Source organism: Protopterus annectens, chromosome 11.part0 (genome assembly GCF_019279795.1).
Source record: "Protopterus annectens isolate FY-2018-M chromosome 11.part0, PAN1.0, whole genome shotgun sequence".
NCBI classification, from domain to species: domain Eukaryota; kingdom Metazoa; phylum Chordata; order Ceratodontiformes; family Protopteridae; genus Protopterus; species Protopterus annectens.
The window spans coordinates 1,101,503,698-1,101,528,790 of NC_056745.1; the positions used below are offsets into that span (position 1 = coordinate 1,101,503,698).

The 25,093-nt window shown below is 39.0% G+C and overlaps 1 protein-coding gene across 4 annotated transcripts in view; it reads right to left on the reverse strand.

Moving 5' to 3' along the window:
• The window catches only part of PTPRO (protein tyrosine phosphatase receptor type O), a 1,723,724-nt gene that overhangs the window by 128,742 nt on the left and 1,569,889 nt on the right, over positions 1 to 25,093 (reverse strand). For all 4 annotated transcript variants that reach the window (XM_044088440.1, XM_044088442.1, XM_044088441.1 and 1 more), the window contains one exon: positions 23,962 to 24,116. In XM_044088440.1, coding sequence (XP_043944375.1) covers positions 23,962 to 24,116 — 155 coding nt within the window. The remainder of the gene's footprint in view (positions 1 to 23,961; positions 24,117 to 25,093) is intronic.

The following is a 25,093-nucleotide window of genomic DNA, read 5'->3' on the forward strand; positions in this document are numbered from 1 at the left end:
ACTAACATCCCCTTTGGTAAAAACTCTGTACCCATGAACTACCACATAGGCGGCAGTCTACTTAATGCTGAATGTGTGATAAGAGACCTTGGGACACAGGTAGACAGTAGTCTCTCTTTTAATAATCACATCACCACTGTAGTCAGGAAATTCTTCTACTTGGCACACCTCATCACAAAAGGGTTCTTATCCAGGAAAAAAGAGGTCATTGTTCCCCTCTACTCGACACTCATTACACCCTTTATAGAGTACAACGCCCCTTTTGGAATGTACCTCACAAGACATCTGCAGCAGCTGGAAAGGCCACAGAAGTACCTCACAAAGAAGATTACTGGCCTCAAACAGATGCCATACACTGACCATCTCAAAATACTCCAGCTTTACTCCGTAGCATATTGCCTACTCTGAGGTGATCTCTGCCTAACATATAAATCTATGTTAAACCCAGAGCTGTTGGACATGCTACATCTAATGAAATCCCAATCTCTCTGAGCTACATGCTCTAGGGACCTAAACCCTGTCACCACAATAAACAGGACATGCTGGAGATATAGTTTCCTGTCCCAGAGACTTCCCATACTCTAGAACAAGCTACCCATTTATGTCAAGCAAAGTTCCTCATTAGCATTCTTCAAGAAAAATCTTGATGAGTGGATGGGAAATAGGAAATACACCCCGGGGATCACTTCTGTGGCTCTGCTCGACAGGGGCACAGGAAAATAACTTTCTTGGGTGGTGTAAACCAGGGATCCTTGTTGGCTAGGCTTACATAGGCCCTTGGGCTGATAGCCTAGTACCTATCTATGAACCTTGCTTATCTACCCATACGAAATGCCAAGCTATGAATCCAGAAGGTTGAGTTTTAGATGAAGCTTTGGCTCTTTCCAAAATTTCTAATTTAAAAAAGAGGTTAACTACTTACCATAACGTTCCATCTGTGTTGTTCATTTTCATCCTTCCTCAATTGATGGGTTCAGATCCGACTCTTTGAACTGACTTGCTTGCTTTCTCCAGCTTGTGGAATACTGAAACTCTCAAGCTCCTCCCGTGCCCATAATGCCCAAACAACTAAAATACCTCAGATCTTGTTTGCTGCCTTTACAGCTTGTAAGCAGTGTGCAATAAAGAGCAAACATCATCTGGAGCTCAAACAAAGGAACATTAGTTCTTACAGCATCTTTTAATCCTTCCAAAAGTTAAAGATGGAGAGAGGTTGCTGGGAGGGAAGTTAAGGAAGAATGAAAATGGACAACACAGATGGAACATTATGGTAAGTACATTACTTCTTTATCTGATATTGTCATTTTCATTCATTCATCCCTCAACTGTTGGGACAGAGTTCCTAGCTACCTATATCCAGGGAGAACTCTAAGGAAGGATATTCATGAGCACTGCTGAGCCAAAGGCTGCTCTTCCCCTGGAGACCAGATCCAATTTGCAATGAGCAATAATGGCATGAGGATTAGAACAAGCTGCGGCTGCATGAGCATCCAATCAAGATCTAGGTAAGAAGACTGAAGAAGTTGCCATAGACCTGGTGGAATGAGATTATGGTGGTTTTGGTAAAGACAAAACCAATTTATTGTAAACAAAGGCAATACAATCAGTTAGCTGTGTATCTAGAGTCACTTTAGACACTGGTTTGCCTAATTGTGATTCTGAAAATATAACAAATAATTGTTCTAACTTCCTCAAATGTTTGGTTCATTGTAGATAAAACTGTAATTGTCTGTGAACATCCAAAAGGTACACCACATACTCTCCTTTGTTGGAAACATATGGAAAGAAAACTGAAGGGTTGGTAACCTTATTAATAATGGATTCTGTCACCATCTTAGGAAGAAAGGAGAGATTGGATTATAAGGATACCACATCCTTATGAAAAATCAAATAAAGAAGCTTGTAAGACAGGGCCTGAATTTCTGAAACTCTTCTAGCAGAGGTAATTGCCACTAACAAGACAGTTTTCCAGGTCAAAAACTTTAAAATCACATTTAGCTGATGGTTCAAATGGTGACTGTGTCAGAGACTGAAGAACAATATTTAGATCCCATAGAGGGGTGAGGTCTTTTAATGGGGATCTAAGAAGAAAGGTCCCTCTTATAAAGGCTTAACAAAGTTTGGAAGCGACTAAAGATGAATTATGTACTCCTGTATGAAAACTGGAAATAGTAGTTAATTTTACTTTAACAGTAGAAGAGCTAGCACCTTCATTAAAGATTGCAGCTAAAACTTCAAGTTTAGGAACCAGTACAAAAATGGGTCAATGTCTTTTTGCTGCACCCAAAAATCATATCTTTTCCATGTACTTCTGTAAATTTTTCTAGTGGAAGCTTTGAGAGGATAAAACAATGTGGTGGACAGGGGAAAAGAAACTGGGCTGTCTGGCAGTTCATAGAAGTGGAGAAATCATGTGGTCAGCTTTAGGACAGGAATGTCTAGGTGTGTCATGTCTGCCAGGTGGTCTGGAATTGGATCCAGAATCCATGGTGAATGAAGTAGATAAGGTCAAAGGAAAGGAAACTAAATCTGACGAGGTCAGTTAGGGGCAATGAGGATAACTGTGCTCTTCAATCAAGATGCTTTCTGAAGAAATTTGGGGATTAGTGGTAATGGGGAGTAGACATAAAGGACACCAGGGGGGCAGTCATGAAGTAGTGTGTCCCTTGCTGACTCCTGCAGTGGGGGAATCATGGCAAAAAAACTGCTGCACTTGTTGAGGTGAGATGCAAAGAGAATGCAGGATTACTGACTCCACTATTGGAAAATTCTTTCCACAACCTTCAGATTGAGGGACCAGGACCACTTTAACTTTTCTGCAATCATGTTGGATTTCCTTGGAATGTGTATTGCTATCAGGAACTGATTGGAAGAGATAACCCACTGCCACACTCTCGTAGCTTCTCAACACAGGGGATAAGATTTTGTTCCCCCTTGTTTGTTGATGTACCAGACCACTGACATGTTTTCCATCTGAAATGCAATAGTCCCAGAAGAGAGGTTGTCTTGGAAGGCCTTCAACACTAGGATTTACAGCTCTCATTTCCAGAACACTGATATGTGTATTGGCTTCTCCAGGGGACCATGTGCCTTGGACTGTCTTTCCCAAGAAATACCAACCAACCCGATCTAGGAAGAGTCCTTGGTCACTATGACTTTGGGATGAGGAAGAACAAAGGGGTGACCTTCTATTACTTGATTGGTGTATATCCACCAATGGAGATAATCATTACAATCCCTTGTTATCTTGATCTGACTGGATAAATGTTGGTGAAGAATGGACCACTGAATTGCTAGGGTCCACTGAAGGATTCTTATGTGGTATCTTGCTAATGAACCAAAACAATTGCAGCAGACATAGACTTCAATGCTTGTAGAATCAGGTGAGCTATAAGAGAACTTTGAATGATCTTCTTGATCTGAAATCAAATGAATTGAATCCTTGATGGAGGAAGAGAGGCTGTCATAGTTCGAGGTGGCTGATGAACTACAATATTAGAGTTGGTTTGATTTGAAATTTTATTGTGATTGATGGTATTCCCAAGGTGAGAGCATAACTGGAGTACATAGTCTCATGTTCTGATCAGATGATGCCTGGTCAGAGTGGTTATAAGCCAGTCATCCAAATATGGAAACATTCGGAATCCCTTCAGTCTCAAGTGAGTTGCTACTACTGCCATACACTTGGTGAACACCCTGGGGACTGTGGTGAGACCAAAGGGCAGAGACCTGAACTGGTAATGACTACCTCCCAACTGGAAGCATAGATATCTCCTGGATCATCTGTTCACTTTGATATGACAGTACGCATCCTGAAGTCTATCAAGCACATCTTGTCATCCTTGTACAGAAATGAAAGAATGGACTGAACTGTGACTATCTGGAACTTGGTGTAATGAATTGACTTGTTCAGATTGCTGAGATACAAAATCGGTTTCCAGTCCCTGTTTTCTTTGTCACTAAAAAGAATCCTGAGTAAGTTCCAGACTCTCTCTGGTATGGGGGGACTTTTGGATGAATCTTTTTTCTAGCACCTTGTTTATTTCTAGTGCTGCTGCTTCCTCTGATTGGGTAGAACATCAGGGATTTTGTTTATTATTAAAGAGGGTGGTAGGGAAAAAGGTATTATATAACCTCTGCAGATAATCCTCTGCACCCATGAATCCTTTGTAATCTCTATCCAGTTTCTCTGGTGCAGGGATAAATGACCCCTGACTGCCTTCAGAGATGGACAGTTGGGCTTCCTTTCAGGAGCACTGGTAGGATATATTAGAGACTGTATCTCTCGATTCCTTGTTCTGTGGATCACCTCTGCTGTATGGATGGTGTCTTCTATTAGAATTTCCCCCTCTCCCCCAGGGGAACTATATCCACATACATCTTGAAAGGAACCTTGGGACTTTCTGAACCACATTTTTTGTCTTTTGGTTCCTAGAAAAGGTCCTTTGAAGGGTAAAAAAAAACATACACAGCAGACAGGGTTTTACCTTCCTGTGCACACCTGCAGAAAGTACGGAATGCATCTGCAGTCCTTACAAATGGGTAGTCCTGTCGCCAGGGCAGCCCGCTGCAGTTCTTCGGGGTATAAAGGCATCAGCCGGCCATTAAACAGCAGTGGCAAAACCTGCTCGGATCTATAGAGTATAAAGGTAAATTTGTAATGCTTGGCAAATGTATGCACGAGGTGCTGTAGCCCTTGTGGAGTGGGCCTGAGTGTTCTCTGGTTTTCTTCCATGGTAAGATAGGGAGTCCACCTTCCAAGCAAGTGGGTGGTACGTCCTTGTGCAGAATTGCCAGCCGCATAGAGGATATGATGCCGGCACAGAGTATATTTGGGACCACAAATTCTTTAGGTACCACTGTAGCTTTCTCATATGCAGTCTGGCAATGCCAAGAAGTAGAGAGGTAGTTGCTCTCTTTTTCTGCAGTTATTTTATATTGATTGTATATCCCAGGGCTTACAGCAGGTAAATGACTCTTGTAAGTCTTCTTCTGTTGGCTTTTTGTTGTTGTCCTTGTATCAGGCAGTCGCCAGGTAGGGATGGTATCTTCTGCAAATTGGTCGTATGGGGCGTGCATTGTTGGTAGAGTATGGAAATGGAACCTGTAACCTTGGTCTATAGTTTGCACAGTTCTTTGAAAATAAGGCTAGCTTTCCCGCCTAAGGGTGCTTCCCAGTTGTTCCCTGGTGTGTGCCAGCCACTGTAGGATGTGTTTGTGTTGTAGTGTGTGGTGGCTAGTCTGTGCCTCGCTGGTTGTGCTACCTCTGGCGGCGCCCCTGTGAGCACCCACCCCGGATTTTCTGAACGCCTATTCGCCCCTCTTCTTGTGTTCTCTGTCCCTCGAAAGAGTCCGAAATTGAGGCTCTTGGATTCTAAACCTTGGAGGTTAACTTGTAAAGAGAACCTGTAAGAAATCTTTCATTTCTTCCATCTTTAGTTCTTTTTAGGTCATCTTTTTGCAAATAAATTGCAGGGGTCCATGGGTTGATCAAAAAGCTTTGATTTGCATCATGCTGTAATGCCTGCTCTTCAAACCATGTCTCCTTGCTAACAACCATGCATGTCTCCCTGATATGAAGGCCAGTCATGGCTGATCTAAAGGAAGCTTCAAAGAATGGTCCTAGCTGACAAAGTAGCAGAGGTGTAAACTTTTTACCCCATCTCTCTCTACCTGATTCCCCTTTCAGATAGATGTAGTTGCTACAGTTTTAGGGCCCTGGGGAGATAGTCTCTGGATCTGCAAAGGGAGCCTTTAATAAATGATGATGAGGTCCGGACCCTAGAAGAACAGATCGGGCTTAGCAGGGGGAGAGGTAATGAATCAGGCAGTGTGGCAAGCATCATTAAAGCATCATTTAACACAGAAAAACTGTTCTAAGCCTTTTTCTGAGTCTGAGAAATCTTGCCCTGGTCCTCAGGTGGAGAGGCTGAAGGAATGACTCTGTAAGGACTGCAGATGCATCCTTGAAGGACATCGTGTCTTTAACTTTAGGGCCAAATAAAGAACTTCCATCAAAGGGAACATTGACAAAGGAAGACTTGAAGGGCTCCACAAAAATCACACAAGTGTATCCAAGGCACATCTCCTGATGAAAATGCGTGAACTTGCCACCAGTGAGGTACCTTCAGTTGCATGCGAGATGAGTCTCATGGGCAAGTTTGAAATGGATTGGAGAGTAGGCAAGGCAACGGCACTCTCTGTCTTGGCAGATACAGCTCCAGACAGGGATTTGGTGAGTTACTTAATCAAATCCCTCTGGACTCTATTGAAGAGTGCCAAATAATTCAGTGACCAAAGAACAAAAGTTGCTGAAGCATATACATGCTTCCCAAATCTGTCCAATGCCCCAGACTTCCTGTTGGGGGTGAATAGAGTAATTCTGTTGTGATAGTTTCTTCTTTGTGGCTGCTGCCTAGACCATGGCGTTGACTGGTACTCCCTTACTCCAGAACTCTCTGTCCTTTGGTGGTGCCAGGATCCTACCTGGTCTCTTGGGGATCATCTCAATGGTGTCTGGATCTTTCCACGCCTGTCAAGAGATCAAATCATGGATGGGCAGAGTCACCCAGCAGGTAGATGGGCCAGCTCCAAAAGCTTCCAGGAATACCAACTCCTCTTGGGAAAAGTTTTTCAGGAGACCAACCACACTTTTGCTTCAAAAGTTTCAGAATGTCTCCAAAAGAGACATCATCAGGTGCTGATCTTAGTGACCCTTCCACTTCATCAAAATTGGTATCCTCTGTGACAGACTTTTGTGGAGAGACTAAGTGCCTTTTCTTGCTCTTTTTCTTCCTTGGAACTTCTTTGGTGGGATGCTCCAGAGAAGTATAGGAAGAAATGATTATACCCTGCTGCGTATTCTGTTGAGTTGTCTGGGCTGGCTGTCCCCATGGCACAGGAAGTTGAGGCTGAAGACACAGAGATGAATGGAGTTGGGAAGTTGGAGCTGATGAAGGGGGAGATGTCCTGACTCTAGGAATAGACAAAGCTCCTTCCACCACCTCGAAAGTAGAATGCCTCAGAGAGAGAGAGAGAAAGAAACTGATGGTTTCAAAATGTATTGCTTCTGACCTGTCAGCTCTTTATGTCCCAAAGGCAGACTACCCAAGGAAGGAATCAGAGATGAGCTGTCTAATTCTGAAGCTTCATGGGCAGAGATGGCTCTGACAACTTTGGAGTCAACTCCAACACCCTCGACACAGCCGACACTACTGCTTCGAGAGCCATCCAGCTCCTAAGTGCTAGGAGCTGGTTAATAAGAGACACCTTCAGAGTTGAAGATACCATGATCTTTGGATCTGATGCAGATTTCTCTGGAATCTTCATATCTGACTTCTCCAAAACCAAAGGTCAGACTGGAGAAGGAGCCAATATTAGTGGGATAGTGCTAATCAAGGTTTCCTAAACCGATGCATTTGGAGCCATATGAACCCCCATCTGAATTTGTGTTGAGAGGAATTTCTTCAAAATCCTGTCCACATCTGCCTCAGTCAAACTGCTGAAGGAACGAGTGGAAGATGATGTTGAAGGCACTCTTCAGTGATGGTACCTAGGGGACCTATAGAAGAAAGGTGAAGGCAGGCGAGAGGAAACTGGATCAAAAGCCAAAGGAGGTGATCTGATCTGCGGAGATTTGTCAGGTCTGGTCTTCAGATCTTAGTTGGTTGGATCAGAAGTTTTTGAAATCTTGCATGGAGGTTCTGAACCAGAGCTAAAATAGAGGTCAGATCCTAATAATGTTTTTTTGGGCCTTTCTTGTCCAACTTCTTGGGGGTTTGAGCCCCAGAAGATGTTTCTGTTGACCTAGAAGGGAGCAAACCTCTCAATATCAATTTTTTTTTCTATTAATCAGAGTTCTTGGACTGAACCCTTTGCAGATGCCACAGGTGGAGTCTAGATGCACAGGGCCTAGGCAATAGACACATTTAGTGTGCATCAGATAATGGAATTTTATGGCCACAGATCATACCTTTTTTAAAAACCCAAAGGCTTTTCAGACATATTGAACTAAATAATCTATATAGAAAGATATGAAAGGATAGTTTAGCTTTTTATTGTGAAAAATAAGGGAAAGAGGAAAGAGGGAAATGATTACTAACAATGGTAATTACAGGAGTACTGAACTAGTCCAAGGGAAAAGAATATCAGCTATAGTAATAAGATTACATGAAAAAAAATTAATAAATAAGGGAGGATAACAGACATATATATAAAATGGAAGTTTTAAGATAACTCTTTAAAAAAAAGAATTTTACTGGTGAAAACTAGCTAGCTGACCTGAAAGTTTGCAGTGATCATGTTCATTCACAAGGGTGGCAAATGCAATCTAAGGTATGATAGGTGTCTGAGGCATTATCGGTAAGGGAGGAGTTCAAGAGTTTCAGTACTCCACAAGCTGAAAAAAGTGGGCACGTTGGATCACAGGGCCAGATCCAAACCCAACAGTTGTGGAATGAATGGAAATTACAGCATTGGATGTTCTGTTAGATCTGAGCATCACCATTTTCTAAGTCCATATGGGCCTTTAGCAAGTGCCCAGTCAAATGTGATGAAGGAATTCAGGCCTACATAGCTTAAGGACTCAACTCCTGAGCTGCCACCTTTCAAATGTGGTAGGCCTCCACATTATCTTACCTGTTTAGCATCTTAATAGAGGGACACTGGTGTTTTGGATATCAAGTGATGTGTGATGCTTTTGCACAATGATTGGAATTTTTTTCTAGGTTAACTAGGTGCTGACAAGTAGATCCTTATCTCTTGTGAAGGGTTGTGGTTACGCTCATTAAAACCCTACTGGCACTTTCCAGGGCTTCTCTTATTTTTATATCTTGCATAGGACTCAGCAACTGCATTTCAATAAACACTGCTTTGGCTTTTCGGGAACATACACAACCAGACAAAGGGCTTTGAATTCACAGGAAAATGTGCAACTATAAAGGCAGTCACACTTCCTTCACTCTGCCATGGGGATTCTTCCTGATTGGGCACAGGGCTGGTACAGCTTCTCTAAGTAATACAATTTTTCTACCACTGGGATCATTTAATTAGTATAAATACTCATTTACACACAAGCATTTATATGCTCATTTATGCAAAAGCATTTAACAGCTAGCCAAAGCTTTTCAGTCACCACAGTACATGCTCATAACACTATGAAAGATACTTAAAATAGAATAACCTGCCAACAAATTAGTACATCAATAGAAGTAGAATCCAACAGCACACAGAAACTGTACCAAAACCACAAAATGATACTCAGGGTTTACTATATTAAATTTATTGTGCTAGTACAAAACAACATATGAGGTACTTTCACAGAAAAAAAAAAACTGCTTCCTCAGGCATCAACCAAACACTAAATGTGAATGGTTTATATAGCACTTACTAACACTTCAATAAAATGAAAGCAACATGTACATAATAAATTATTAGATTATAGTACAACAGCAGATGCACAAATGTAAAAAAACATGTGTATAAATTCTAAAATATTGTCTAAAAATATTACATAAACATACATATAAAATCATGATTGGAAACGTTCATCCTCTAAGCACCTTACCTTAAAAATAGTTCTGTAACACTTACACAGCACAAGACATCTCAAACACTCAGCACACCCACCACACACACACACACACACACACACACACACACACACACACACACACACACACACACACACACACACACACACACACACACACACACATACACACACACACACACAACTACAATCAGGACATGAAATAAACCTCTTCTACTTTATACCTCTGTACTGGCTATAAAACTGATTACTGTCTATTATAATTTGACCTGAAGGGGGAAGCCCACTATTTTCAGCTTTGCTTCACTCCTCTACCCTACCCCAGCCCAAATTCCCACCCACCCCTTCTTATTCTGCTGTTATATTTCCTACTCAATGAGGGCACACGTGCGCATGCACACACACACACACACACACACACACACACACACACACACACACACACACACACACACACACACTTCAAAACAAATTTCTAGCCCAAACAAACCCCCCTTACTTTAATCAACCAACCTGTACATAAATCAAGCAGACATTTGCTTTGCCATTCACCCAGCCTTCACTACAGTTCACTTTATCAGCCAAATAAGAATTCAGCCAAGTGAGCTGTAACCACACACACACACACACACACACACACACACACACACACACACACACATATATATATATATATATATATATATATATATATATATATATATATATATATATATAAATGTCCTAAGAATGATCCATCTGGAGTACAGTGGGAGTCCCTCCCTCATCTGGGGATTCCTCCTCATCTGCCAGATCAAATCTTCTCTTGTCTCCTGTCATGCAGCATATGCTTGCCCAGGGTGTGGTATAACCTGATCCCCTCCTCTGATATGTGAAGGTTTTTATTCCTGGATATTTCTGGTGCCAAATAAGAGGACATCAGTTCTAGATCCTATCATTCTTCATACCTCTTAGTCTCTTAGTGTAAGAAATCTGGACAAAGTCTACAAAATGGGGGTCAAAGTCTAAAAATAGGGACAGATATTAAATATTGCTCTTATAAACTTAGAAAGTTACCAGAATTACATGATTTATATTAATATGCATTTTCTGAAGAATATGAATTCTAAAACTCAAATGTATCTCATTATTTAGGGACTTCACACCTTAGGGATTTGCCAAACAACTACAAATTTTATGAGGAACCAAGCACAAATATGAAGCATTCTGCAAAAAGATGGACAGTTGAGAGGTATGCCTTTCTTTCCTAAACCAGTTTGTGATAGTGACCAAATTCAAAATGCTGTCTTCTAACATATTGTTCTTATTCCCTTTTGCAGTTTTCTAGTGACATTAGACTTAAAAGATGGATATCATCTCATTCCCTTAGATCAAGATTTCAAGGGTTTCTTAAGGTTTTCTGAGTCTGAATCACATTATCAGTTCTCTGCTTTCCCTTTAGGCTATTCACTGCAAAAGTATGTTTACAAGATATCTAGCTCCACTGATTATCTATTGTAAACTTCAAGGCATTCACATTTTCCCTTATTTAGAAGACTTGCTTGCTTGTTTCAAGAATTTCTTTCTTTATAGAGAGAGCTCCCACAAAGGCTGGGATTTCAAAAGAACATTCAGAAAACATTTCAGACTCATTCACACATGATTGTTTTCATGGGGAGTCTACTGAATGCCTAAGTTTAAAGAGCTATTCCTCCACAGGAAAAAAAAATCTATATTTAGGTCTGTTTCAGAGGTTTTTCATTCGAACATCTGTCTCAGCAAGAGAATTCCCCATAGTTTCCAATATTTGTCATGATACCTCTTGTAAAACTCTACAATGGAAAGATCCAATGGTACCTGCAATCTCTATGATCTCAGCACCAGAATCCTTTAACTTTTTACATTTCAATTTTGGGCTTTCTAGCTTTGTGAAAAGGGAGGTTATGTGGTGGAGACAACAAATGTCTTTAAATCTGAGTCTCCCTTTCTACTCACTTACTGTAGTGCAGTCAGTCACTGCAGATGCCTCAGACTTTGTGTGGGGTTCAGGGTCTTTGAAACGAAAAACACGGACCAAAAATATCAACAGAAAATAAATATTTGCTCACCTAAATGCTTTCAACTCTCTAAATCATCTGTGTTCCCAAGGGCTCCTACGGGTGTTTAAAGACATCACTACAGTGATGTGGTTTATAAACAAGAAAGGGGAACCAAATTTTATGCTCTGTGCAGACTAGCCATGGCATCCTGGGACATAGCTGTTCAGTACAATCTCATTCTACAGGCGTCTTACATTTTGTCAAAGCAAAATTGTGTGTCAGATAAGTTGAGCAGGATCAGGATAGACCTGAATGAATAGAAGTTGAATCAGAGGGTCTTCCAAGATTTGATCCATCTATGGGGAAAACTTCAACTTATTCTTTTACCTCCTCTCTAAACAATCAAGAGGCAAAATTGTGCTCCAGGATTCCATACACAAAGGTCTGGAAGAGAGATGCCTTTTCTTTTCTTTTCTTTTCCTTAGACAGGAATATTCCTGTATGCTTTTCCACCCTTTCCACTAATAGCCACAGTACTTTTGAAGATTCAGAAGGGTTCCCCAAAGATCACTGTGGTGACCCAGCAACAGCAGTCCGCCCTTCTATAGAAAATGGCCAGTGAGAATTATGACAAGCTTCATCACAGACTGGATTTACTCACACAATGTCAGGAGTGTCTGATACATACTGACTCCAAACAACTGCAACTGACTGCCTGGTTGATAGGATCATAATACCTTACAGGCACCTTTTTTATGAGAACGTGCATCAGGTACTAAGGGAGGCAAGAAAATGTGCTATTAGAAAATCTTATGTTAGCAAATGGAAAATGATTTCTAGTTGCTGCCAACAACATAATCAGAACCCATTCAGGGCTAGTGTACTGCTGTTTTGTCAATAATTATTCACATTACTGTTTAATGTTCTTTCTTAGTACTCTGTCATGCTTCATTTAACAGACATTTAAATGTGTCTGCCCTTGGGCTCCCCTCTTTCAATGCACTCTTAGGTTAAGCTGTTTTTGAAAAGTGTTTGCATCTGAAGCTTCCTAGAAAACAGGTGGCTCCTCCTCTGGATCTCAAGTTTGTATTAGGAAAAACTAACTTTTGCTCCAGCTCATCAGATTGACCTGTGGATCTTGGCATGGACAATTCTCTTACCCAGTGCTCTGACATCAGCAAGAAGAGTATCTGAGTTGTAAGCTCTTAAGGTGGGCCAATCTTATCTCATTTTCCAAAGCAGTAGTTTTTATTTTGGAACTAATCCTTCATTTATGCCTAAAGTGGAATCCACATTTTCTTTGAAGATTATGACCAAAGTTTTTCTCTGGCATTTTTTTTTTTGCTGTATGTATGCTCTCACCATATAAATTGGTCTTTCTGATTCTAAAATATAGAGGATTTTGAGCAGATCACCAATCATAACGTGTTTATTAAGTGTTCAAGACATTCAAGTGGTGAATCTTGGCATCTATTTTGAGATCACAGAATTAAAGGTTAAGCTCGGAGACCCAGTGCATGGAGCTTTATCTTCTCCATGTACTACTAGTTACAGAAAAAAAAAACACTAAGTGTTTTGTTGGCTTCAAATCCATAAAGCACTTAGTGAGCACTGTCAGAATCACAGTGTAAATCTTTTTTTATGTTTGCTCTCAAATTTTATGCCTCTCAGCTGTCTAGATTTTTGCATAATGTACAGAGTTTTAACTCATATGTTTGATCTATTCCCTAAAACAAATTTCTCACTACTCCAAGTGTACTTACTGCTCCAATGGTCATTTCACCTAGCCACTATGACATTGCTTCTTTGTTAGACATAATGTAAATATTGATCATTTTTGACAAATGTATTTGGATGTATGCTACCATATTTATCCTCTATTATATTAACTTCAAGCTTCTTGCATTGTTTTAATCTCTGTACTTATCATAATAACAATCTACATTTTTTGTATCAACTGTGAAAATATTTTCACCTGTGCTGTGCCTGAAATTGGTTAGTTTTAATCAATGCACTACCAGGCATGCTAATATAAATAAAATAAATATAGGGGATTATGAGTGAGTTTCAGACCAGAATCAGTGCGTCATGTGTTTCAGACATAGATGCCAAGCAATCCACCCAGAAAGCAAAACTCGAGGGGTGAGTCTTGGCATCCATTTCAAGATCACATAATAAAAGATTATGATAGGTGACCCAATCAAATTCTTTGTAGCGCAAGGAGCTTAATCTGCTCCAGTGTACTACCAGCTACAGAGGGAAAACAACAGAAAAGAAAGAAAGAGAAACTGTAGGAGAGTGAAGTCTTTACCAGTTTTGAAAGTTGGTGAAGAAATTAGCAGTGCTGAACAGTCAGCAACATACCTCTCAACTCATTTGACTAAGAATTCTGGGTAAATTGGAAGGAGGAAGGATCACATCAGGGACCGTTTTGAAATGTTGCTTTAATTCACTTAAACATTTATAGAACAACAGGTTTAATATGCATGTTTTGAATAACAATGAAACTTTAATGGCTGGCATTATTGACTTTGTAATCCTAAGTGATTTCCCAGAAATGTTAAACTTTTGCCAGGGACAGGGCAAACATAAGAGGCAAAATCAGAAACTTTCTACAAAATCAAGGACAGCTTAGAGAGATGGACAGCAGATAAAACAAAGTGATCTTCTGTAGAATAAATGAATTTAAAAGCTGACACTTCAGTATAAAACACCTACTGTATGTAAGACTGGCAAAAAGAAGAGTCTGAAACTGTTTAACCTTCTGCAGTTGTTTTTTGCTGGCCGGCCCTGACCACTGTTAGTTTCTATAGTGAGACCTGATATTAACAGCACTTAGGTGCCATTAACAAGCTTTTGATAAGCATCCCATAAGTGAGGTTAATTTCAGATCTTGCACTAGGTAAAAGCTTAACTTAAAAAGTTTATCTTTTTCCTCATCTCAGGGCATAATTGTGGCACTCCATGCAGTACAAATACATTTCTAGTGAAGAACACTGTACTGGGCATACAGTGTAAAAACACAGATACCACACTATAGTAAACAGTTAACTATTATGGAATAATCAGTTAATCTCTTCATCTTCACAGATTTGCAAACTATTCTACATGTTTTCTTTCCGGAACTAATCCTTGGCAGTTGTTGTTGTGGTTTGTCTTTTGGCTTTTGGTTAGGGGTCGCCACAGCAGAACTCTGGTCCACTAATGATTGGCAGTAGACTTTCACGAACGCCGAGGTGCTAGCTCGACGTCCAACCTTCAACGAAGGCACGCCCATTTACACATCTTTCAAATGCCCACCCAACCATGGGGAGGACATGTAGACTCCACACAGAAGGCACTCCCTGCACTCCAGCCGAGAAATGAACGAGAGAACCTCTTGCTGTGAGGCAACAACACTACCGCTGCACCACCGCAGATTGTGCTTATAACGTACAAACTCATCGTACAGTAGGGCTATCACTGAGGTGATTTACGCATCCATAGCTTTCTCCCTAAAAGTGATCAATCTACTGGTAGATAACTGGGTATTACAATTTTACATCTGTTTTATTGCACTAAGTACTAGACCGAGTATCCATTTCCTTGTTTACTTTCCAGAATTTAAAAATTGGCTAGAAAGGATACATCATACATTGGATGTCTGCTGATAACTCAGATACCACTTTGACAGAACAAAATCTTTCAGAGCTTCTGATCAGTTCTGCATTTCTTGGGAAAACAAGAGAAAAAGACAGCTAGTGTCTAAACAGACTAGCAATTGTCTCTAGCCATTACCTGTTGTTACACCTACCACACCAAAACTAGTCCAGGCAAGGTCAAGGCCCATTCTACCTGGGACTTGGCTTCATCTCTGGCTTTTTGGAAAGGGGTGGATTCTAGAAACAGCAACTTGGTCCACTGTACATAGTTGGATAAAGCTGTATAAACTAGATTTCTTCTCCACATCTAGTACAGAATATGCTAGTATCATTCTTCAAGAGCTTCTGGACCCACATTCATCCTCCTCCCATACTTTCTAAGATATGGTAATCTACCCATATAGCTTAGGCTACTGCAGCCGCGATCATAATGATGAACATAGTACAGTTGTGTAAGTAAACTTACCATAACTGTAGATGCTCGAATGGTTACTCTTCAGTAGCTGCTCCCTCCCTCCCTCCCACTTTAATTTTATATATTTTTATGCCAGGGTGTGGACATTTATTTTCTTTTTTCTAGCATTATCCTTACAGGCTTTAGTCTCCTTTTTGTTGGAATGAAAGCTCTACCTGTCAATTAGGTAACTTAGCTTCAGATGCCTAATGATTTGAATGCATGGAAGTTGCCCTGAAGCTTTGGAACCTGGCTGACTATGATGTTCTTGGCAAGACATAACTGATACAGACTGGAGCATTGCAGCAGTGATCATTCGAACATCAACTGTTATGGTAGGTTTACATATACAGTTGTACTACTGTATTAGCAATGGCATCCCTTAACTTAGGAATGAAGAGTCCTGCTGCCATGACATCTACTGTCCTATAGCCCCACTTGGAAATGATCAAACCACATGGCTGAGGTGTAATGTTAATTGAGCATAGTGACATTTTCAAAATGAAATAGTGTTGGTCCAGCTGAACAAAATGCAGGCATAATCCCCTTTATAGTTCAGATAGGTTTCCTTTACTATGCTTAAGTCCTTGCTTTTCATTGATTTTTTTACACTTGGTTCTGATTTTAGTATTCAGCTACAAGACGGTATTTTTTAAAGGCATACCTGTGGTTATTAACATATGCAGATATTCTACGCTTAAGTTCTTGCCCCATTAAATAATTGCAGCACTATTCAGATGGACTTCTGGCTGCAGAACATTTTACTCCATAATGATCCAACAGTGTGACCCAAAGGAAACATGCTCAAGAAAAAGCTTACTTATCTGGTTAACAAAAAAATACAACAAAAATTATAGCGTATACAGGGACTTTTGGTAATAAACTGGCCATTTTCCAAATACAGACAGTGAAAAGATTACTTCATTCGATATAGAGCTGCCTGTATGACTTGCACATGTGTGCACTTTATTAGGAGCCTGCACTGACAAATCTTTAAAGATTAAAAATGCATACTCCTTCAGCCATGTGAAGAAGAGTTCATAGAGACATGCTTTTAAATTAATTACAGGAATGGCTACTCATAGATATGTAGCAGCCATGCAGAGCCTAATCTAATGTTTCCTGACAGGATTACTTTGGTTCTGTGATCTTGTCAGAATATACTAAGTAAACTGATTTCATCCATCCAATGCTATTGACCTACATTAAATTCCTACAGCAACCCCATGGAAATCTGCCACCATCCACAGTATTTACTAGGCAAGCAAGGAATGGAAGTAGGTTGTCAAGGCTTCACACACACACACACACACACACACACACACACACACACACACACACACACACACACACACACACACACACACACACACACACACACACACACACACACACACACACACACACACACACACACACACACACACACACACACACCCTATAGGTAATTTAGTGACACTAATCTGCCCATTATATGGCTTTGAAATGTAAGATGAAGCCAGAGTACCCATAGAAAACCCATAAGAACATGCAGACTCTGCACAGAAGGCACACAAACTGAGAAGCGAACTTAAGAACTTCGTGTTATGAGGTAACAATGCTACTCATGGTACTCCCCTCTTAAAGTGCCTACTATTTTGCAGATAAAATGAGATCCTAAATCTCATCCTCAGTTTCAGAGAATTACTAATGAACAACGCCAGACCTGCATTTCTCACATTGTGAGTCTGTCATCCCTAAGAAGGCAGAGCGGTGTTTCAGAGGAGGCTCGAGCAAGTCAAACTTTGATATGTAATTATGTACAGTTTGGTGTAGTTTTTACAAAGGGCTAGCTGTAGAAGGATAATTCCTAACATGCAGACGTGTGACTGCAGATAAAAAGGAAAACAATCAATTGTAGAAAAAATGTTAGTTATTTCAAGTGTGTGAGTACATGCATGTGTGTGCTTGTATATTTGGTTGGGTGCTAGGGGACTTTTGCAAAGTGCAGATTCTTTTTTATTATGGGGAAGCTCACAGTACATCTTGATATCTAATGGAGACACAAAGACATTCTGTGGTTTGATGTTGGCTCAGTATGTTAGTAATTAGTGTCCTAAAACCTATGCCATAAAGGAATCTTCTCTCTCTATCACTGCCACATTGTGTAGTACATCCTGCAGTTACACTCTCTATTTAATTTTGTGCCTTTCCTCATTATATATGCACCCAAGTTTTCCCCAGTTTTCTTCGACATCTGAATATGACATCAACAGTCTGGTGAAATACTACTATACATTTTTACGCATACCCCTACCATATACCTCTTAATTAATATAACTGATCTCATCAGGATTCTTACCTGTATAATGCTGATAGATCTTGAAATATTTCATCACTCCATCCATCCATCCACAAACCCTTTTCCCATTTTCACACATGGGGTCAGGGTGTGACTCCAACAGTGAAAATCATCTAGAGCCAAAGTTTACACCATCAGATGCCCAGTCCTGCCACATGGCTGTTCTTCCATACCACACACTCAAACACACACACTCCCTTTTAGATTTTGAAATATTTAACTACTAATATTTTTATCTACCAGTACAGAACTGCTCCTTTCTTCTACGAAATGGTTTAAGACTGTACCACTCCTTCTAAACACTAGTGGTATGTTTGGTGCTGGTACCAGACTTTCAGGTTTCTTTCAGCCCTGAGTTTGCTGAACCTTAAACAGAAAAGGAGCATTGAAGGTACCTATTATCATGCAGTTCTGTATGTTATTAAGCAATATAAGAGATAAGACAAGCATACAAGGCACAGAAGTCCACCATCAATATCATGTAACATATTAGCTGTACATTCACTGACCTGTGTTCTTTATTAGATAACACCATTACTTTATGTTGCCGGCACAGGTCTAATTTTCTTGTAAGTCATGAGGCACCCATATTTGAAACAACAAGACCCATGAACTAAGACAAAAAGGCATTAAGATATTCATTATTTATGTTCAAAACATTACTGTGCCAGGAATCAGGGTGGACCCTGTAAGATATTTACCATCCCAGAATACTGCATAGAGTTATTCCATGTAAATCCACAACTACAATGCAGATATAGGACTTCTCTTTCTGTAAGGTCTCTCAGCAGTTTCACTGATTAGGAAAATTTAGACAAAATAAGGTTTTCTTAATTCTGAGTCATAAATCTTTAACAGGGTGCCATGCATATATGGCTCTGTCCTTGCTTCCTCCCTACATTTGGGTGGCTTATAAATCTTCACTGACTCCACCTGTATGAATCCACAAATCAGCATTGCATGATATCACTTTCTAATGTCACCTTCTCTTACTCAGAAATGGTCACTCCATATCTCCTTCTGCTCCTTGCTCTTTCACTTGCCTTCCTTGTACACTGGCTAAACAGAGTCTCTAGTTCAGATCACATATTCCTGATCAGGAATGTAGCTTCTTACTGACTCATTGAGGCTGACATTACTGCACTTTCTTCTTCTGGGTGATGTTGTTTACCATTTGGACATGTTAGGACAAATTGTGAGACTAGAGCAGTTGTATATTTAGCTAATCACTCATCCTGTGATGCGTTCTACATTGGCAAAACTGAATGCAGCATAAAGGAAAGAATATCTAAGCAAGCAATAATGCCCGGCAGGATGTGTTTTAATGTGTAATTAATGCCCGCCCAGAGGGGTATTACTGTACTTAGAGAATGGGCTGTCTGTAAAAATTGTTGTGTTATACTTATGTATATATTTTTTACTACTACATTATTTTTATATATATTTTTATGTAAAATAGTTCCTCTACCTAATGTTTCAAAGTTGCTGTAGTATATTTGAATGGTATTAGAGGAAGCATTTTACATCCAAAATATATCACATTTAAAAATACCTAGACATTTGCTTTATTTTTTGGTCCCTTACTGCTAAAATGTGTGGTTTCTTGCCAGTCATTGGGGATTGAAGTCACTAAATGACATACATTTGACGTTCAGACTTTATTTCCTTCAAAAAATTAATGTTAACACAAATCCTATTATTTAACTTTGTAATTTTTACAAGTATGACATTTAAATCTATTCCTGTTGTTGTGCCCTTGTTCCCCCTTTATTTCAGGCTTTATCCAGATTTCTTGAGCTAAAAGGTTGAGAGGTATGCAAACCTCTTATCAGCTGCTGCCAGTAGTCCATCATCTCACTGTCTCTTCCTCTGTCTCTCTCACACACACACACACACACACACACACACACACACACACACACACACACACACACACACACACTTGCGAATGATGCATGCTAACACAAGTCCTATTATTAAAGGAACTTTGTTGTGATTTTTTTATGAGGAATATGTTCTTGTTTTGAGCTTTTGTTCCCCTTTTTGTTTTAGGGTTTACCCAGTTAACTTGATCTAAGAGGTGGGATGTACATAAACCTCCTCAATGCTGCTGTTGCTTGATCACTGTCACTCTTCACTCTCTCTCACTCTAACAAACTTCGCTTTCTTGCACGCAAGCATGCATTCATACACACAGACAGAAACAAACACACAAAAACATACACACACAGAAACATACACACACACACACACACACACACACACACACACACACACACATTTTTTCTGTTATACTTAGATTTTACACTTGAAAAACAGCATGTAATATAACGGCTCGATCAATCTTGCTTTCACTCACATGCACACATGCACTCACATGCACAGGCATAAACATACACACACTTTTGTTTTTTTTAGTTTTTATTTTATATATTTTACTCTCACTAAACAGCAGAAGTGCTGCTTAGCTAGTGTAAAATAATGGTGGCCTTTAGATTTTTTCAGTCTAAGCTCTATGTTAGCTTGATATGCTGCCACGAAGCATCAGACTCATTTTTCAGTGGGCATTACTTGTACATTAATACCCAGCTGGAAAACAATCTCCATTCAGGTTGCTGATGTACAGTTTGCCCATTCTCTAATCAAAGGGTAACCAGTTCAAAATCCCTGCTGATGGCTGTCTATTTCACATAATCTTACAAAAGCAGAACCAATGCCAATTGGTCTTGATTATCTTTTGACGTTGAAGGAAAGCTAGCTGTTTTGGTGATTTTAAGACTAACTGATAAGTAGCAGATGATGCAAAAGGGACATCAGACATTTTGCACTGTTTTAGCTCAATCAAATAATAGCACTGATAATGTAAAATTGAACAGCAGCTCCATGAAAAGATCATAATGTAGAATTAGGGCTCCTTATACAGGGAGAAGAATGACATATCTTTTTTACTGACTGCGAATTTGAAAATGCATATATGTAGAACTTAAATTATCTAGTATTTTTACTGTTGCATAAAGTGCACAAAAAACTAACCAACTCTTTTAGGAAGATTGGCAACTTGCACAGAGGATTCTTTATTATACAGTAAAGAATCATAGACCATTATCGAAAAATAAGTATTACATTTAGAATCTTAAATGATAGATACAGTCGATTTACTAGAACATATAAAGGAATTAGTATGACAATCAATCCTGTATTTTGACAATAAAGTATATTTTTAAGGAAAGTAACATCCTGGTGATGCTTCATTGCGTTAGCTGTTGGGCTGTAATGGATCGTCATCAGCTGTGGGATTGTCACCAATATACTCTGATGCTCCATCAGAGGTTGAGTGACTCAGAATAAAGTGAAAATGTATTTTGTTTTACTACTCTTCCCTTTCCCCAAACTTTTGCACCTAGCTATATAGCGTATTTAGTGATCTTTGCTATGAAGGGAGAGTTTGTACTTTGAGGATGCATAGATGGGTAGTGATCACTTCAAAAATGTTGTATATTTAGTTAAATGTTTTGTTTTGTGAAAATTTCTGACTGCATTTTTGTGGAGTTTTGATATTTTGGTTATTATATTTTGTGTGCTAACACAGCAGGGCTCAGTGTTTCCTTAACAATCCCAATCAAACTGGTACTGGGCTACTGTATATGTGGAACATTTATGCAATAGCACAGAAGATAAGTTTGATACGCAAGTTGTGGTTCATTAATTAAGTGGGGGTCCTAGAATGAATTCTGTTTTGTCTTATTGCAATTTTGTTTAACACACACAATTACTTTATATTTCAAACTGTTTGTCAATGAGGGTTATAGCTATGGATATATATTTTGCCCTAAAGTAGCAAAATGCATGTATAAGGAGGTATAAAAAAAAATGCACGTACTGTTAGAAAATTTCCATCAGTGTTCAGTTATATTGTTATTGTATTTACAATGGGTAGGGCGGTAGAATTAGCATTCTGTTTTGAAAAAAAGATAAAACAATTAATAATTTTCTACATTTCTGCGTGTTACAGGTATCCATCTTTATGTTAAATATAACACATCTAGGAATAATGCTAGTAAGGCAGAAAATATACCAGCTGGGATAGGAAGATATACACCAGTCAGGGTAGGGGATACACCAGCTGGGATAGGGGATATGAATATGCCAGTCTATGTAGGGAATAGTCAGGGTAATGGGATACCCAGGATGGGAAAGGGAATATACTATTTGGGATATTCTGATATACCAGTCAGAATGAAGGGATATACAGTTGGAATAGGAATATATACCAGTTAGGATGGGGACTATACCAATCAGGATAGGGAATATAGCAGTTGACATAGGGGATTTACTAAACAGGATGAGGAACATATCATTCAAGATAGGGACTATACCAGATGGGATACAGGATATACAAGTCAGGATAGGGGATATAGAAGCTGGGACAGTGGAATATATATTGATTAGGGCATAGTCTGGTTTGTTTAAAAAGACATGGAAAAAAAATAAAAATAAAAAGACACATATGAATTTAATTGTTACTAAAAATATAGGACACCAGTTGCCATGTAAAAAGTGAATTTCAACATAAAAGAAAACACAATATAAATAAATTTGATATTGATTTGCTTAGAAATGACATAGTGTTTACTAAGTAAGTGCTCAAAACCTGGTCTGTGATAGATGGAAAGGGGCCTGACTGTGACCCGCAAGCCTATCCTAGGGGGGAATGATTTTGATTTGGATTAAAGCTGGGACATGCCCTTGTGAAAGTTGGGGCATATCTCCTGGACTGAAGCAGGGTACCATTAGTTCAGTTTTCGGGGAATGAGATGACTGGTGTCATGATCTCTGATGGCTGGGATTTCCCTTTCTCTTATATAATCTAAAATCCTCACCCTTAGCCATGTATATGATGCTTACCTCCCAGCTCTTATCTGTGGGGAAAATGGCAAACTTAGGGGTATTAGATTGATGATGACATTCTATCCCTGTAAGGGGGGGGGGGTGGCAATTGTGGTACCATGGCAGGATTTGCTGGATCCATGAAAGAAGAGGAACAAATGGGCTGACAGTGAATAGTCAGCCATTGAGACACAGAACAGGTACAAAAAAATTAAAAAATGTTTTTTTCTGTTAGTTAATGAAACTGTGAGGAAAGTTCATCTGGAATGTCACAACCTCTTGTATAGAAGGGACAGGTGCTGGGCGAATATGCTGTGTTGTCCTTAAAGAACTTTATAGAGAACACTGATACATATCGGTTTACTAAGTGTTAAGTGTATAAAAGAGTTGCTAAAGATAAGAAACTGTCCTCATCAATTGTTTATGTGCAATACAAATAGGAGCAGAATATGGTATCATCTGTAAATATACCTTCCAAAAATGGTGCAGGCAACAGAAAAAAAAGAAATTTCAGAATATAGCAAGACATGGTCAATATAACATAATGTATGTATTTAGTACAGTTTAGTGTGCACTTTAATTAATTTTATGGTAGAAAAAATGCACTATGTTTCTCCAATCTGGAATCATCTTCATTGTACAGTGGTAGTAGCAAGGAGTACACCTGCCTTTACCAAAATCTGGATTCATTTTAACTATAGCATATTGCTATGAAATGGCCTCGGTGCAGATCTAAACTGTAAATATTTGATATAAAATATATTACATTGTATGAATTTGGAAGTGAAGTGGAATTAAATGATGTTTTAAAACTGTTTAAATGATGTTTTAAAAACTGATGGATAGATATAGATAGTGCTAATTACATAATATTGACAATTTTTCATAAAAAATTTATTTAGCAATTAAATCACAAGTATTTATGTCACCTAGAAGGTGAAATGTCAAGATACCATTGGTTCATTCATATATAATAAACTATACTTATACTATACTTAAAAATAGTTTAATTTAATTGCTGTCAGCATATTTTATTGTGCTTTTCAATGCATTTAAAGTGCTGCACATACCTGCAGTGGACTATAATCGGTCCTTTCTTCTTTGTTGCATGCTTTCTGACCATACTGACAAACTGCAGGATACTCTCTGCTGTGCTTGCTGTAGGGACGCTGTGATCAGGCCACGCTGTGTAATTGAAGTGTAAAATACACTGCATTTCATCCTCCTGAGGGAAAATCCAAAGGAGAAACAAAGATCGGTATTAAATAAAAGTAGACATCATCATGGGCATGTCTTTTTTTTGTTCCCATATAAAGCAGTAACAATCATTATAATTCTAGATAAATGCATCTTCTCTTATAAAAATAAAAATACAGTCTGGTTGCAACAGTGTCTCTGCCATGAGGTAGTGGACATTTCCATGGAGAATAAAATGCTACACTTTTAATTGTAATTTTGCATTTACTTATATTCTTGCACACAACAATCCTCAGAAAATTAACTTTTTTTCAAAATATAGACAAAAAACCTAAAAGTGATACCAGAATGGGAACAGGTGAGTTTATAGGTTTCATATCCAAACATAAAAAACTGCTGAATTTTGATAAAAAAAAAAAAGTTAAGTACACTTCACTGCAGGCTTCTGGAGAAAAATAAAATAGTCTTTGAATAGAAACTTATATCACATTCAGTGCAAAACAGCTTGTATGGTTCAATACATTTACCATAAGATTTAAAAGGATTTTTTTAAGAATGGTAATTAGAAACAGAAACCATTTTGGCAGACAATAAATTTTCTTATTAAAATGTTCCCTCTGAAAGCTCACAGTTATGGATGGTACCCTAACTCTCAAATGTCCAGATTTTTGCAGAATGTCAAGATTTTTCCTCATAATTTTGGTGTATTCCTCATAAAATCTGTGGCTTTCTGAACTTGTGTGGCATATCAGTGAGGACTGAATTCACTAAATAATGAAAGGCACCAGAGTTTCAGGCTATACATCCTTTAGAAAATGCATTGTAATTCTAGCAATATTTAAAATTTGCCTCTATTTTTGAGGCTTTGTCCCCACATTATTTTTACTGTGTCCATATTTTTTGTGCTAAGCGGTTGAAAGCTATAGATTTTACTTTTAATTTCCTCCACCTACCTCTCCATAAAAACAGTTACCTCAGATTAATAGTGAGATGTTTTTTGGAAGG